The 15,305-nt window shown below is 36.5% G+C and overlaps 1 protein-coding gene across 12 annotated transcripts in view; it reads right to left on the bottom strand.

Moving 5' to 3' along the window:
• DMD (dystrophin) overlaps window positions 1-15,305 on the bottom strand; it is a 1,043,904-nt gene that overhangs the window by 229,611 nt on the left and 798,988 nt on the right. For all 12 annotated transcript variants that reach the window (XM_063182212.1, XM_063182260.1, XM_063182196.1 and 9 more), the window contains one exon: window positions 12,992-13,181. In XM_063182212.1, coding sequence (XP_063038282.1) covers window positions 12,992-13,181 — 190 coding nt within the window. The remainder of the gene's footprint in view (window positions 1-12,991; window positions 13,182-15,305) is intronic.

Here is a 15,305-nt window from a genome sequence, read left to right as displayed (position 1 = left end):
CTGTGTAGAATATATCCTGTACAGTCCATAAGGAGAAAAAACACGATGCAAAGACCAAAACAAACCAAAAGCTGCGCTTTCCAGGTAATGCAAAATTGCAGATATTTTAGTAAGGTGGATGATAATACCACCATCCCTATCATAACTTACAGAATTATTTTTTACCTTCCCAGACACCTTACAATCACCCATGTAGGTGGAATATCCTGACCTCAAACTCAGCGCCTAGAGCTGGTGCATGCAGGGTATCAATGAAATTCACTTTTCACTTCATTACCACAACACTTGAGATGTGAGAGGCTTCAGTTCCAGCCAACTGTCTTACCCAAGCCCCTCACAGAAATATAAATAGATGTTTAACTTTCAAAGGATCCAGACTATGCTTTCTTTTCTGTGCTGTTTTTTGAAGTTTTGAGATCATCTGTTTTATGTAATGTAGCTGCAAAAATATTGCCTCTGAGTTAGCTCTGCAATAATTCACTCTTGCTACAGCAATGATTGAGTAAACAGTAGCTTCTACCAGAGGCATTCTTTTCTATTATTTATTGTAATATTTTTTCATAATTTAATGAGAAAAATTTAAAAGCAATATTTTCATCCTTTCATGTTAAATTAATTTACAGGGCTATAAGCCATAATGAAAACAGAGAAATCATCAGCAAAACAGCATGCTAATAAAGACAGATTTCTACAAAGTTTTTTAACTAAACTCATAAAATAATTTTTTTCTATTTCTGTCAGGTCCCGCTTGTCTCTATTTGTTCCCTAGCATTGAAACCTACAGTGAAAATTACACAACAATGAAAAAGCAGAAACTACATAAGAGCATAGAAATTGAGAAGAAGAAGTATTTTAAGCAAATCTGATTTATGTTAGCATATATTCTAAATATCTGCCCCCATATTATGTGGAAATGTCAACCTCCAGCCTTGCGTGGTAAAGATCTTAGAAATAAACCCATTAAATATTTAAATTAGTAAAGTAGCCTCAAAAAATAAAATCAAATAAAATAAATATACCCATAGTTTCCTCCACCTTTCCTCCATCTCACCCAAACAACTGGGTGAAGAGTTTCTGTCCTGAGTCAGTCACAATTGGTGTTGCCAATCTGTAAAATTCCTTTTTCTATCAACAGCACTTGAGTCTCCCAGGATGAGGCTCAGTGCAAGGAATTGGTGGCTGTGGAAATGCTGCTGCAAGTTTTCTCCCAGGATGCCACATGGAATTTCTGCTTCCCTGCCCCATCACAGAGCTGGATTAAAACTGGTAAATGCTGGTTTCACCTGAGGCACTGTGAGCCCCACAGCACCTGGGGGTAAAACTGTGTGCTCAACACCCAACAGGGAACACAAGGTAATGAAACAACAAAGTGTCACTTACAGGTCCCCTTGCAGAAATCACATTTTTTGGTGGTATATTCCACGTCTGACAAATCAAAGGTTAAAATAAAATGACTAATTTTTTTTATGCAAATCAACAAGCTGGGATTTAAACAGTGCTGCAACTCTTACTCATGAGGCATAGAATTACAATATCACAGTTAAAAAGAAAAAGAGATGATCCGTTCAGGCTAATGCACTGTTGTGACTGTAATAGGTGTAACATAAGTGAGAACAGGTTTATTTCGTAGCTTTGATCTCACAGCTTCCAGCAGGTTTCCAGGTTCTGGAAAGAAAGGATTTGCCACTTCATTTATAGATCAGGCAAATACACTTTGATATAACCAGTACAAAAAATAGCAGGACAACTGTAAGCTTTTCCCAGCAAAAGATCTTTGAAGTTCAACAATGAAATTAAATGACTCAGTCTTCTGGGTTTTGTACTTAGTCCTCTAGAAAGTGTGTCTTGCTGTTCTTTTTTGTTGAGCTATGAAGTAGATGCAAAAAAAAAAAAGTTATTAAAATTATGTCCAATCTAGCAGACTGAGGTAGAAATTAAAATTAGGTAGGTTTAATATAGTAGACAATATATGGTATTTCTGAGCAGAATATAATTTATATCTATAATCTCCTTAGTTACTAGTTGGTGCTCACATTTCCTCCCTTGGCAAAGTTCACCCAAAAACTGTAATATCAGATTCAGATACCACAAATTAATATTGTGGCATTAATAAAAAGAAGTCACACAGTCTGTTTTTAAGGTTAATTCATTTATTTCACAACAAATTATCAGTGTAACCTTATATAAGTTCTTTTTGACTGACACATTTTTTTTCAATCAGGCTGCTATGAGCTATGAAGATTTCTAACCTGAAAGAAATTACACAAAGGAAGAAAATAAAAAAGTTCATCTTCAGAACTGATTAATATGCATGCTTCTTGGTGAATATGGCCTCTTTTAGTTTTGCATTATCTTTTCAACTACACACAGTACAGAGATGAAGATATTAATTCTAATTTGAGTCCAGACATTTTCACTCTCATACCAATGACTGATGACTCTTAGTGCATAATACTAAATCCAACCTAAATAAAAATATGATGAGCAGTGTATTATTTTCTCTACTATAATTGTTCATAAATACTGTGTTCTGTTTTAGATGCATAATCTGGTGAGTTGAAAGCTGCTAATTTACTGAGGCAAAAATGGACAGCTAAATTTCTGTTCTCTCCTGCCATTTCTACAGCCCCTTCCACCTCTATTGTGATTCAGAAGAGTTATTTCGAGTAGAAGGGTAAATGTGAAAAACTACTCTTATTTCAGGCACTTCAACCCATTTTTTATGGAAAAGAAACATAAAGGACAGAAAGCATTAACACTTTCCCACCTGGTGACAACAGAGGCAAGACGAGCCAGAGCAACATCAGGCATAAACATTTCTCAGAGAGTCAGAGGAAAAATCCAAACTAATATCACGGTCTCAACACTCATGAGACATTGGTGTGGGCAGGAGGGTCAGCAGAAGACACAGCTTAAAACCTGGAGTGATCTGGCAGAAGAAATTTTCTAGACATATTTTCACATATCTTCTATCTATGATTAAATTAATGGTCATAATTTTGGTGAAAAGCAATCTCAGCAGTCTGAGTTTGCATCTTGTTTCTTGTTTCTCTTCTGTTGCCACATGGGCAATTGCATGATTTAGAAGTATACAGAGTGGTAGGATCTGTGTGGAACTATAAACTCTTTAACCTATAAAAGAATGACTTTCGCTTCATCAAATGAAGTAAAAAAAAAAACCACATTTACACATGAGACAGAGAACACACACATATTTTACACCAAGTTTAGGCAGCTAGTGTAGTCAGTGAGTTATTTAGCTACTTCTCCAAGGCTCTCTCTAAGTCAGAGGAGAGGAATGTTTCTCCAGAAGGCAAACAGCCCCAGCTTAGCTGGACTAAATTGCCCTCTGGAAGTGTTTCTCTCTTATCCTCGTCTGTGCAGAACTGGGAAGGAAAGGAATTGCAACCAAGCTGAGCTCCATGACAAAACCTCCTGCAGCAAAACACATTCAGAAACAGCTCTTGGACATTTCTCCATGGTGTGAGGAGGTACTAACACAGATGCTCTTGGATTACTAGGGAGGTGAAGAAAATAGGAAAACTGCATTTGACCAGCTGCATAACTTTCTAGATTGCACCAGCTCTTAGCAGGAACTCAAACAGCTCACACACCATTAACACTTTAAAGAAGGTGTCAGAAGTCGACTCTACATCACCTGCAGTAAGAATTCCTGTAAGAACAGGTGGCAGATACACAAAAAGCTCGTTATGGAGGCTCTAAATAATTTTAAGGCAGACAAAACACTGGACAGAGGACTGTACTGCATTGCTCTAATCTGGTTACTCAGTGCATTAAACTGATACCTGGATAGAAACAGCAGAGCTTGTTTCTGCTTGCACCAATGTTTGCATCCTGCTAACTTCACCTAAAGAAAATTCACATATCTGAAAAACACCCCACATAGCCCACAAGGTGAACAGGTTATCTGGATAAACTTAAACCCACATGGGAATATATATGAAGCATAATAGAATGTATATATAAATACAATAAATATAAAAGAAGAACTTAAAGAATTTATGAGCTTATATCTGATTTCCAGTGACATAGGCTCTCTCAATCTCATGAGAAACAACTCAATATTAGTATACTTGGTAGGCATCATAACATCAAATTACCTTCCTCTCATAAAAATATACATAAAATCAGAGAACTGACAACACAAAAATAGCAGTTATAAGCCCTAGAAAGAGCATTAAGTAGCTATATATTTTCATTATATTATTCAAACTCTGAAAATGAAATTACTTAATAACAATTTCAGAGAAGTTAAGCCCAAATATAGTTACATTAACTGAAATGAAACACAGTAAAACTATGACAAGTAACCATAACTTAAGGCTGGATTTTCTGAATTCTCAAACATGAATTTTAACCAAATGGAAAATCCTGAACACCAGTTTACCATCTCCTAACCATTTAATACAGCACTGCCACAACAAAGGACAAATGTCCCCTTCCAGAAAGTTGCTAATGTTATCGGTGATAACAGGTGATGAACCCATGGAATCACTGCAAAACAGGCTGACATAATAATTCTGAACTAATAGACAAAAAAATAGTCTTTGGATTCATAGGTGGGATAAATGGCAGTTTATGTGATGAGCATCAATAAAATGGAATCATCCACTCAAGAGAGAAAAGCTACAAAATGAAATGGAATCCAATGAAAATAAATAATTCAAATGAAAAATGTGGCATGCAAGGAAATATGAACATGTGGAACTTCACGCTGAGAGAAGAGATTCAAATTCTTGTCAGCAGTTGAAAAAATAAAGTGTAAACTTCTGACAGAAAATAAAATTGGACACTTGGTACAGAAAAGTTACTTTTGCCAAACATTGTCAAAAGTAGATAGTGGGAGTTGCTACAGTAAACAATTGCTGCACAGTGCATATAAAGAACAGCTACTATTGTGAATAAGTGTAAATTCACATCCAGAAAACCTGTGACATAGCAGCTATATACTCCTAAAAAGGGAAATTTGGAGGCACTTCTTAGAAGATAACTATTTTTCTCAGTCCTATCTAAAAACCTTTTACAAAGCCAGTATAACTTTTCTCTGGAAATTTTTTGTTCTTTTATTTTATTCCTTATTTGTATTCTTTGTAGGTCACTGACTTCTTACATATTCAGGAAGATATCTGCCCTAAGCCAAAATTAATACTTATCCTTAGTTATTCACTGTACAATTTATCCCTTTTACATTAAAATGTTAATAATCACAATACAATCATTTTTTCTTTTTGCCTGCCTTGGGAAAATACACATTTGGTCTCACAAATGAAAAATTATATGCACTTTAGACAAGTGTATTGAACAGACTGGTAGGAGGCATAATTTCATAAGGCACAGATACCCTTTTAAACCCATCATCAGAATATATTAAAGGCAACCACTGGAGTTTTGCCTAGTTTTTACTGATTATTCACTTTTCAAATAAATGTGCTATAAGTAAATGCAATACAAAGTGAATAGAAGAACTAAATGACAGATTAGACTGCACTAGTAAATACTGATGGTCATGGGAAGATGGAATGGCAGAAGTCTTCAAAATTCTGGTAACCACTCAGTCTAATTCCTGCCACTTCAAATTGATGGGCTACAGTGAAATAAGACATATACTTCCAAAGATTATGAGAAAGTCCATCCATCCCTTCTTTGGATGTGGGAGAGCCTACTTTAGAAAAGCTTACACAAAGAGTGATGGGGCATCCTGTAGAAATGGTAAGGTTAGGAGAGCATGCAGGAATTGGAACTTGCTCAGAATAATGGCAAACCATCTTATCCCTTCTATTAAATTTCTGCTTGGGATTTTTCCATGCTCTCCTCTAATAATCTTACTCAACACAACAGAACCTCACTCTTCATGCTACAAAAGCTTTTCCCATCTAATCTGTGTTTGAAAACCTGTGTTTAAAGCTGGTAGGGTTTGAATGCTGATCTACAAATGAAAAATTAGGACTATCCCTCTGGTGTGCTCAATAAACTTTTACAGAGGAAATACATAAATCAACCAAGTGAGAATAAACTAGGTTATTTAGCACATTTGAAAAGTTGGATTTTTCTTCTACTATGATTATGAGAACATATGCAAATGAGAAATTAAAAGAAATTTATGTTATTACTTGGAGACACCTATTTTATATGTGAAATTTCTGACAATTGAGATCTGTTTATTTTCATGAGAATAAGTTTAAAGTCTCATTCTAGTACCAGAGAACTAGATATCTTGATAAAACAAGCCTTTTACCTCCCAAAAGAAAATTTGTGCTGATAAGGGTTTTTTCTTTTAAGTTCAGAAACAAGGGGGGCAGAAGCAGAATACACATTAATGCACCAACTCATAGACAAACTACAGCAGCAATACATTTCTGTTTTTATGATATAGACCATCCAAACTAAACAAACTGAAACAAAATACTTGACAAAAAGTAATGACATCTACCTGTCTGGTTTATTGCTGATTTCTGACCACTTCTCTTTGATCTCCAGCTAAGAAGAACAGTTGTATTATCATTATCCCAGCTGAGAATCAGCACCTGTGTGTGAATCTCCTGTGAAAGTATTCAGTATTTGACACTTGCTGTTGACAGCAAAGGAACATTAATCCCCTTCCTTGTGACTACTAATTGTGATAGTGAAAAATTTGTGACCATGTGTTTCCAAAATAATATTTTTAAAAAATCCACTCTGAGGAAAAAATTCACTCTGAGATGTTATCTAGCCTTTCCTCAGATTAGGCTGTAAGAGCACTTGCTTTAAAACTCAAGATTTTTCAATTTCTCTTCTATTACTCAGTGCAATAAGATGGCACTGACAGTTGCTGTTGTATTCCAGGTACTGTAGAACAGATTCTATTTCAGAATTGGCAACAAGTTAGTATAAAAAGCAAAAATGGAGAATTAAACTTTTTTAAAAAAACAGGTAAGGGAAGAAGATTATATGTTATTTTTAAAAAGTTTTAAACAATTATAAGCAGAAGTGACTGAAAAAGTGTTTCAGAATGGAGAATGAAAAATGCTTCAGAAGAGAGAATGGAAGTACTTAAAAATTAATATTTTTTAGTAAATTCAAGTAAAATGAGCAAGAATATTACACATACATTCTCTTTTCTATTTTACAGAGATTTATCATCTAATCCATAGATCATTCACAAAATGAACTGTGTTGGACAATAATATATAAATTATATTTGAAGTAAATTTGGACAATAATATATAAGTTATACTTGAAATAAATTTGGAAGCAATGTTTTATCTCTGGAAGAACCTATCCTGATAAATTATAGAGAAGTGTCAGGAATATGCATCTACCTCAGCTTTTTACTACTGTAAAAAAGCAGCTAACTGGACACCTTAAAAACAAGTGAGCACCTTTGAAGTATTAATAGGAATAGGAGAGACAAGAGTGCCTTATTTGCTGTTCATGTCCCTTAGATGACGTTTTTGCATAAAAAGATCACTATGAGAAAATAAAGGTACTGCCCATACTGTATATTATGAGGTATAACTTGAGGCATTGCATATTTTTCGTATTATGAGCAGCAAAATCTCCTGACTCAAATGGAAAACTACTTAGGTTATAGGCTAAGTGAGCATGAAGGTGGCAATAAAAATAAATCTGCTATGTATTTCATGCTGAAGTATTAACCTTGCTTCATTTATCATATTCTGGCATACTTTTAGTCAGGTCTATGATACCAATAATTTTTCAGTCATCATAGATTATTTCAGAAACATTTTTTAAGCTGTGTATAGAGTAGAAAAATATTTTCCAGTTACTGTTTACCTAGGTGTCACATGCAGTATTCTTCATCAGATTTCAGTGAAAAAAGTCTGTGATTATAATTCATCTACAGGCTTAATATTAACTGATTGCATTCATAAAGTAACAGGATAAATCCACACTAGCTCCAAAAATCTATCTAATATCACATTAGCTGCAGAAAGTGTCACATACAATTATTGCTAAAAAGACAGACCAGACAGTACTTCAAACAATCATAGAATTCTTAAGGTTGGAAAAAACCTCAAAAATAATCAAATCCAACTATTAACCTAACACCACCAATTTCACCACTAAACCATGTCCCTAAGGGACATGGGATCCAAGGATTGTGACTCAACTAATTCCCTGGGAAGCCAGTGCTTGTTCCAATATTTGACAACTTTTACTTCAAGAAATTTTTTCCTAATACCAAATCTAAACATGCCCAGGCAGAGCTGAGGCCATTTCCTCTCAGGAGAAGAGACCAACTCCCATCAGCTACAATCTCCTATCAGCTGAAAGCCTGAGCCTCCTTTTCTCCCAGCTAAACACTCCCAGCTCCCTCAGTCACTCCTCATAGAACAGGACTGGCCCCAAATCTGAGCCCTGGGAGCATCCTTGGTGTCTGTCCCCAGCTGGATGTGACTCCACTCCCCACCACTCCCTGGGCCTGGCCCTACAGCCAGTTTTTACCCAGCAAAGAGCACACCCATCCAAGCCATGAGCAGCTGGTTTCTTGAGGAGAATGCTGTGGAAGCTCTCTTCCACACAATCCAGGAACCTCCTAGAATGCTTCTTGTCTGCTGTGTTTCTGCATTCCCAGAGGACATCAGGTAAATTGAAGTTCCCCAAGGGAAAAAGGTCTAGTGACTATGAGACTTTACCCATTTGCTTATAGAATATTCCAACTTTTTCTTCATCCTGGTGGGAGGTCTATAACAGACTCCCACCAGAATATCTGTCTTTCTGGACTTCCTCTGATTTTTAACCAAAACCACTCAACCCTGTTGGCACCAGCATCAAGCTCTAGACAGTCAAAACACTCCCTTCCATGCAGGGCTGTCAGACCACCTCTCCTTCCTTCCTTATCTCTTCTAAGGAATTTATAGCCATCCACTGCACATTCCAGGCATGCAAGTCATCCATATCTCTGTGATGGCAACTGTGCCATGGTTTTCCAGCTGCCCAATGGGCTCCAGTTCCTCCTGTTGGTTGTCCCTGCTGTGTGCACTGGTGCAGGTGAGTGTTGGGCTACAGATCACTCCACCTTTCTACAGGGAGAACTCCTAATTGCTGTATGACCACTCTCAGGTGCTTCCACGGTGTCTGACTCATCAACAACTCCTGTGACTGAACAGCAACCACACGATCAGAGAGTTCTCTTGGAGATGTTGCTGGGTTCAGAGGTGTCCTGGGTTGACTATATGATGCTTTTATCCCCAATAGTCTCGTTCTGTTATGCTGAATAATAAGTTTTGCACCTTTAAGACTTGTTCCAGAGAGTGAAGGGGGGAGAGAAGTACAGTTTTTTTTTTCCAGACTGCTCTCACTCCCCCACATTCCTGCTCCTGGACTGTGCTCCTATGGATGGACAGACAGCGGGACAGAGCTCTCCTTTGCTTTTAGTTAGTTTTAGCTAGCTGAAGCAAAGAAGTTCCCTGGACTGTGGTTTTTTCCCTTTTCTTTGGACCTGTTTAACCTGCTCTGGACTGAACACCCAGGGGAGCACCGGCAGCTGCACCTGTGGCCCACCGGGCCAGGCCTGGCCTGCGACATTTCCAGCACTGAGGGACTGATCAGAGATTGAGTGAGCTGCAACCCGGGGAGGGACTTTCTCAGTTTGTCATCTCTTTTGGAGTGGCAAGGGGTTTTACTGTTTGGTATTATTTAGGTTTTGTTGTATAATAAACAGGTTTTTTCCACTTTTCTCCAAGGAGGTATTTTCTCCTGGACTGGTTGGGGGGAGGGGCCGATTGGACCTGCTTTCCTACCAGAGCCCCTTTGGGGATTCTCTCCCAGATTTGCTCTAAACCAGGACAAGAGTCCTGCAGGCCAGGAATAAAGCTCTGAATCGAAACTCTCTAGCAGAACCAACTCTTTTCCTTCACCATCACCTTAAAGCTTCTCTGCCAAAGGAAAACCTGAGCTCCTGCATGCCTGGACTTGTCACCAAGAGCCCAGCTGCAGCATCCAGCCAGCCAAAGTGTATCAGGGGTGAAAATACCACAGCTGCAGCCTTTGGTCAAGCAGCAATGGCCAGAGGAGCCCAGGCACGTTCCATCTGCCTATATTGGTAATTATTCCAATCTACCTCCACTGAGCTGTCAGACCAAAGGACCTCACTGGTACACCATGCCCCAAGCATGCTGTTCCCAGGCTTATCTCTAGTGAACCTGGTTTTATATCTTTCTCCCTTCAAATTCAGTTTACTCTTCATTAAACACTGATAACTCCTGTGCAAAGATCCTTTTCCCCCTTTGAGACAGGTGTATCCCATCTGTCACCAGCAGGCCTTGGTGTCATGTAAACCAACCCACAATTATAATTAACACAGCTGAGAGTTTGTATCACTAGAAGTATGAAAGCAGAAAGTGAAATTAATTTTCATCTCCTTCATATGGTTACTTAACAAACCAGGCCTCATGAGGACGCATGATGTATTTCAACTAGAAAAAAAATTAAAAAAAGAAGCAGCACATAATTACACAGCTCCTTGGAGTAACGGGTTTGTATCCTTGAAAATCCTCCAGAAAGTATTCTAACTGTGTGAATCGCCTCCATTATTACATTGCTGTCAGTTCAGACAAATGATGCATGCAAATACATGCTTGTACAAACAAACAGGGTGTTTATAATGCAACATTTTAATATAATTACATCATCAGGTAATTGGAATGTGCAGTTATATAAGTCTCACCTTTCTCCTTCTGCTACTGAATGAACCGCTAACTACTAAGGAAAGATTAATCTTTATTAGTGACAATTGAGTTAATGGCTTCTGAACATGAAAAGGAAAACAAATGCCTAAAATGTGATATTTTCCTAGACAAGCAATTACTGCTATATAAAAAGCTTCTGTACAGCAAGTCATTATTTTCCTAATTGTTTAAAGGAATAAGATAAAGTTGGAGAGTGTAAAGCAGGAAGCTGATGCATCACTAAAAGTGATCCTTGTCACTACAGATGACAAAGCTACTACTGAACTCAGAAACTTAGGTTTGTCATTATTTGTGTGGAAAACTATTTATCAAAATATTGGTTGACAACCAGTGGTTAAAAATATCAAATTAAAACAGAATTGTAGCGTTTCCAGAGTCCTAGTGACTATTTTCACATTATCCAATTCTATGGAACTGTGTGAAGAGCAAGACAGAGACTGTAGATCTAAATCCATTTGTTATATTTGGCCATAAATTTTATGCATTCTGATAAACCCAGGGAGTCAAAGTTTCTTTCCAAAGACTCCTGAGACACTGGTATTTAATTAGAAAGCACTGTTTTATTTTACCTCCTAGGAGCTGAATTCAGCCTGATTGGTGAGAGGAAAAAAAAGAAGAAAAAAGATTTCATAAGGGAAAAAAAGTAAGTTGGAAAATTCTAATTCTGACTGAAAGAATTTAGGATATTTTCTATGCTGGGGCAGGGCTTGCAGTTTTACTACACATACTGATAACAAAGCTTATTGAGGACACGGACTGTATTTGAATATTTCTGTTTTGATACAGGTACAGAAACTCACAAACTTTGTGAGTTTCTTGGAATATACTGATTTTCAGTCTTTGCCTGATTTGTTATGTAGGGTAAGTACATTTCTGACCCACAATACAGAGTTAAAAAAAGGCTTATCACTATTTAGGCTTTATGTGGCTGATTGTATGCATTAGTGAGCAATAACCTCTTTCCACAAAGAACATAAATACATACTTTGGAGACTTCTGTGACTTAGTAAAGCTCCTTTTTCTCTGAATCTTTCATATGCATAAACTGTGAGCAAACTACACATTTATGTCATGTTCTTGCTTTTCATCTTCATACATCAAAGTGAATTGTGAGAGAGAACTCCCACAAGCAGGGTGTGAAGCCTGAAAGAATCAATGCAGCAATACCTGAGAAACAGAATGAAAAGCCATACTCTCTTTCCTGATCATTTAGCTGGCATCATAAAATTGTTCTATTGATAAAATTGTGCTTCATTACTCATTTTTAGCAAATAGATAGACAGTATTTTCTCCACTATCAGGAAAATATGCCTGTTTGTACAAAAAGCTTTCACAATAAAGACTTGATACAGAGCACTGGGTTATGACTACTGCATATATCACCCATCATAATAAATGAATTTATTTTGCAGCTAAGAGTTTTTGAACTACTATATAAATTTAATCCTTTTTTTAAATCATTTATGGCTAAATTTTTCACAGTATGTTTTTCTTCATTAAATTAACTAAGGCATCCATGGCCTTAAATCTCCAGTTTTGAACTTTCTGTCAAAATCAAAATAATGCACTGTGAGTGAAATTTTTTCACTGAAAAGGTCACTGAGCTTTAGAAGAGGCTGCCCAGGGCAAGGGCTGAGTCAGTATCCCTGGAGCTACTAAAAGATGTGTAGATGTGGCACTTGAGGACATGGTTTAGTGATGGCCCTGGCAGTCCTGGGTTGATGGTTGACTTGATCTTAAAGGTCTTTCCCAACCTAAAATTTTATATGATTCTATCAATACTGGAATAAAGGGTCCTGTCTTCCAAACATCCTATCAACCTCATATGTAAGAAATTTAAGACCTCAAGCAGACATATCTGTATTCCTCTCAATAACTGTAGCGAAGAAAATGCAATGGAAGTATAACAACATAGTTCAACAGCTCCATCTCAACTAATTATTTTTCTTTCTCCTCAGGATTCTCTGGAACAATAAATACAATATTATCTTTCCTTAAGATTTTTTTCCCCCCAGAGGAAAATAACTGTGTGAGAACTGTCCAGGCATTTACTATGAAAATTTGCATCATTATCTCTTTTTATTACCGAACAGACCGTGTTGACAATAGACGCCCAAATTACCATTTCTTCATGTATTTGAAAGTAATGGAGAAAAACTAATTCAGTTAAGCTACAAAGAATAAACTTGATGCAAATTATATAACTTCTATAAATATTAGATATGCTTGATAAACTCTCATGTTTGTCAAATGCCTCTGTACTGAAGTGCTTGGCTTACCTGCCACTGTTTCATGAGGTCCCGAACCATTTTGGCATCCTCTAGTGTCTTTTCTTTGTGTGTAGCATCCTGCAGGACATTTGCAGTTGTTTCAGCTTCTGTAAGCCAAGCAAGGAACTTTTCGAGATCCAGGTAGAATTGCTGCAACATTCTTAGGGCTGATTCCAGAGCAGCTTCACGTTCAAAAACCCTGCACAAGTACAAATAATCAAATACAGCACTCTTTGGAAGAAAACAAACCTTAATCATTAAATCAAAATATAAAAAAGACACACATAATATTTTTTCATGTACCAGTCAAGGTAAGTTTGCTGATACATTAGCTAGAGAATTTCTACTTTATCTTTGGCAGGTTCTTTTTTATGTTTTCACCTGAGAAGTAGTAAGTGGAATCAGTCTGACACAAAATTAAGCAAAAGCAGTTCTTTCAAAGTACTATGCCTAAAATATGCACAATGGAAAATCAGAAGTAATCCCCTGGTTTTGTTTTAATAAAAGGTTATTTTTCTGTGCTACAGTGGAAATACTTTAAGAAATCACAAAATAGTTCCTGACTATTGCATGATACAATAAATTCAATGATAAATTTTCACTACTTGAAACATTTGGAGATTTTGTTCAACATCTTAAACCCTTATAACACTAAAGGTGCAGTGGGCTTTGTGTTTTTTTTAATGTATTATTATTTTATTTTTAATTTGAATGTGATAAATTACAAGGATGATCTCTATCACTTACAGGATAAAGAAATTTATCCTGTAAGTGATAGAGATTAATTTTTAAAGAAAAAGGCTGTTTTATCCTTGGGGAAGGTCTAACTCAGATTAGGAAAGTACACTAAAGATTTCTGCAACTCTGGTGCTGAAAAAAACATTAAAGCAGATCTGTGTTATATCAGCATTCATGTGCAATGTCGGTGTCATGTATTCACTGATATTTTTGCTTTGAACTTCAGCAAAATATGGATTTAGAAACATAAGCAACTAAGTATGACATTGTTATTAGCAAAAATCTGTCAAGGTTACTTGCCTGTTGTATTACATGCATATTTGTTTAACATCAACAGGATACCTAAATAATTTTTAAGATCTGAAAATACTTACTAAGGTCATTTGGTAATGTGAACTACTTCAAGTAGAATGAATGCACTTTGATGCACATCTATGTTAAGTCTACCCATCTGTGGTGGTCTTTGCATATCTCAATAGATTTCCTGCCCATTTACTTAGGGAGAGACTAGAATATGAGATTCTAGCGGACATAATTTCTCAAGCTGTAATTAATCAGAGGAGGTAATGGAATTTTCAAGTGCTGATCTCTCTTTCTAATCCTGTTTCCTGTCGTGGAGGGATTGTACTCCTTGGTAAGTGATGATATCACCCTAAACACCAGTTCACTGGTGGAAGTGAGAAAAAAAAACAAAAAAAAAAAAATAAAACTACCACAACAAGTTTTGCCAAGTGGCACTGACTTAACAAGTTTTTTGACAAGTATGTAGTTAAATTGCAGCAGAGGATAGTAAGAACAGAAAAAGTCAGTCAGAGTACAGGCAAGGACAACCACTACAGGAAAAAAAATATCCTCCCTGAGAGACTAATGTTACAAGAACTGCCATATTTCTATTAAATTTTTAATCCTTTGACATCTTATTTGCTTTTCCCAACCATTTTGTTAAAAAAAGGACTTATTTTTCATTCAAAAACCGAGAAAGCTATTGAATGCCTCACTACAAACTCACCCATCAGTGTTTGTTTTAAAGCTTAAAAATGGACTGGATTTTCACCTCAGCTGTTGCCACCTACAAGAACTCTCCACATCATGGCACTGCTTAGGCTGCATTAGAATGTGTCCCCAGGGGCTGTCAGCAGGAAACACTCAGCTGCAGAACAGTGAACAAGGATCTCTTTCCCAGCTTTATTCTATGTGGGCATAAGCATGGCTTGTGGTCAGGCCACACTTCTAATTTAAAATAACTGCAATGAAAGAATTTGTTATTTTTTTAACACTAAAGATTAATTACCTAGAAATGACACCTAAATATACTAGCAATATGCATTAAAAGATACTAAGACTCTGAAAATCTTTTACCTGGAAAAGTCTGTATTGACCTATTTACCACTTTTAGCTCAAAACCAGCATTACATTTATTCAAGACAACTTGGAAATGGAATACAATTGCATGATCTAAATATATTTTTTTCCAGTTCTTTAGAGCACAATTCTAAGATATGTTTTATAGCATTATTCTAATTCAATTTACAGTGTGCTGCATGGTAGTTAATAGCCTTTGCAGAAGCACATAAAACATTTTTTT

This window comes from Melospiza melodia, chromosome 2 (genome assembly GCF_035770615.1).
Source record: "Melospiza melodia melodia isolate bMelMel2 chromosome 2, bMelMel2.pri, whole genome shotgun sequence".
Lineage (NCBI taxonomy): Eukaryota > Metazoa > Chordata > Aves > Passeriformes > Passerellidae > Melospiza > Melospiza melodia.
Note: the sequence above shows the minus strand (reverse complement) of the source record. Positions and strands in the feature narration are given on the sequence as shown.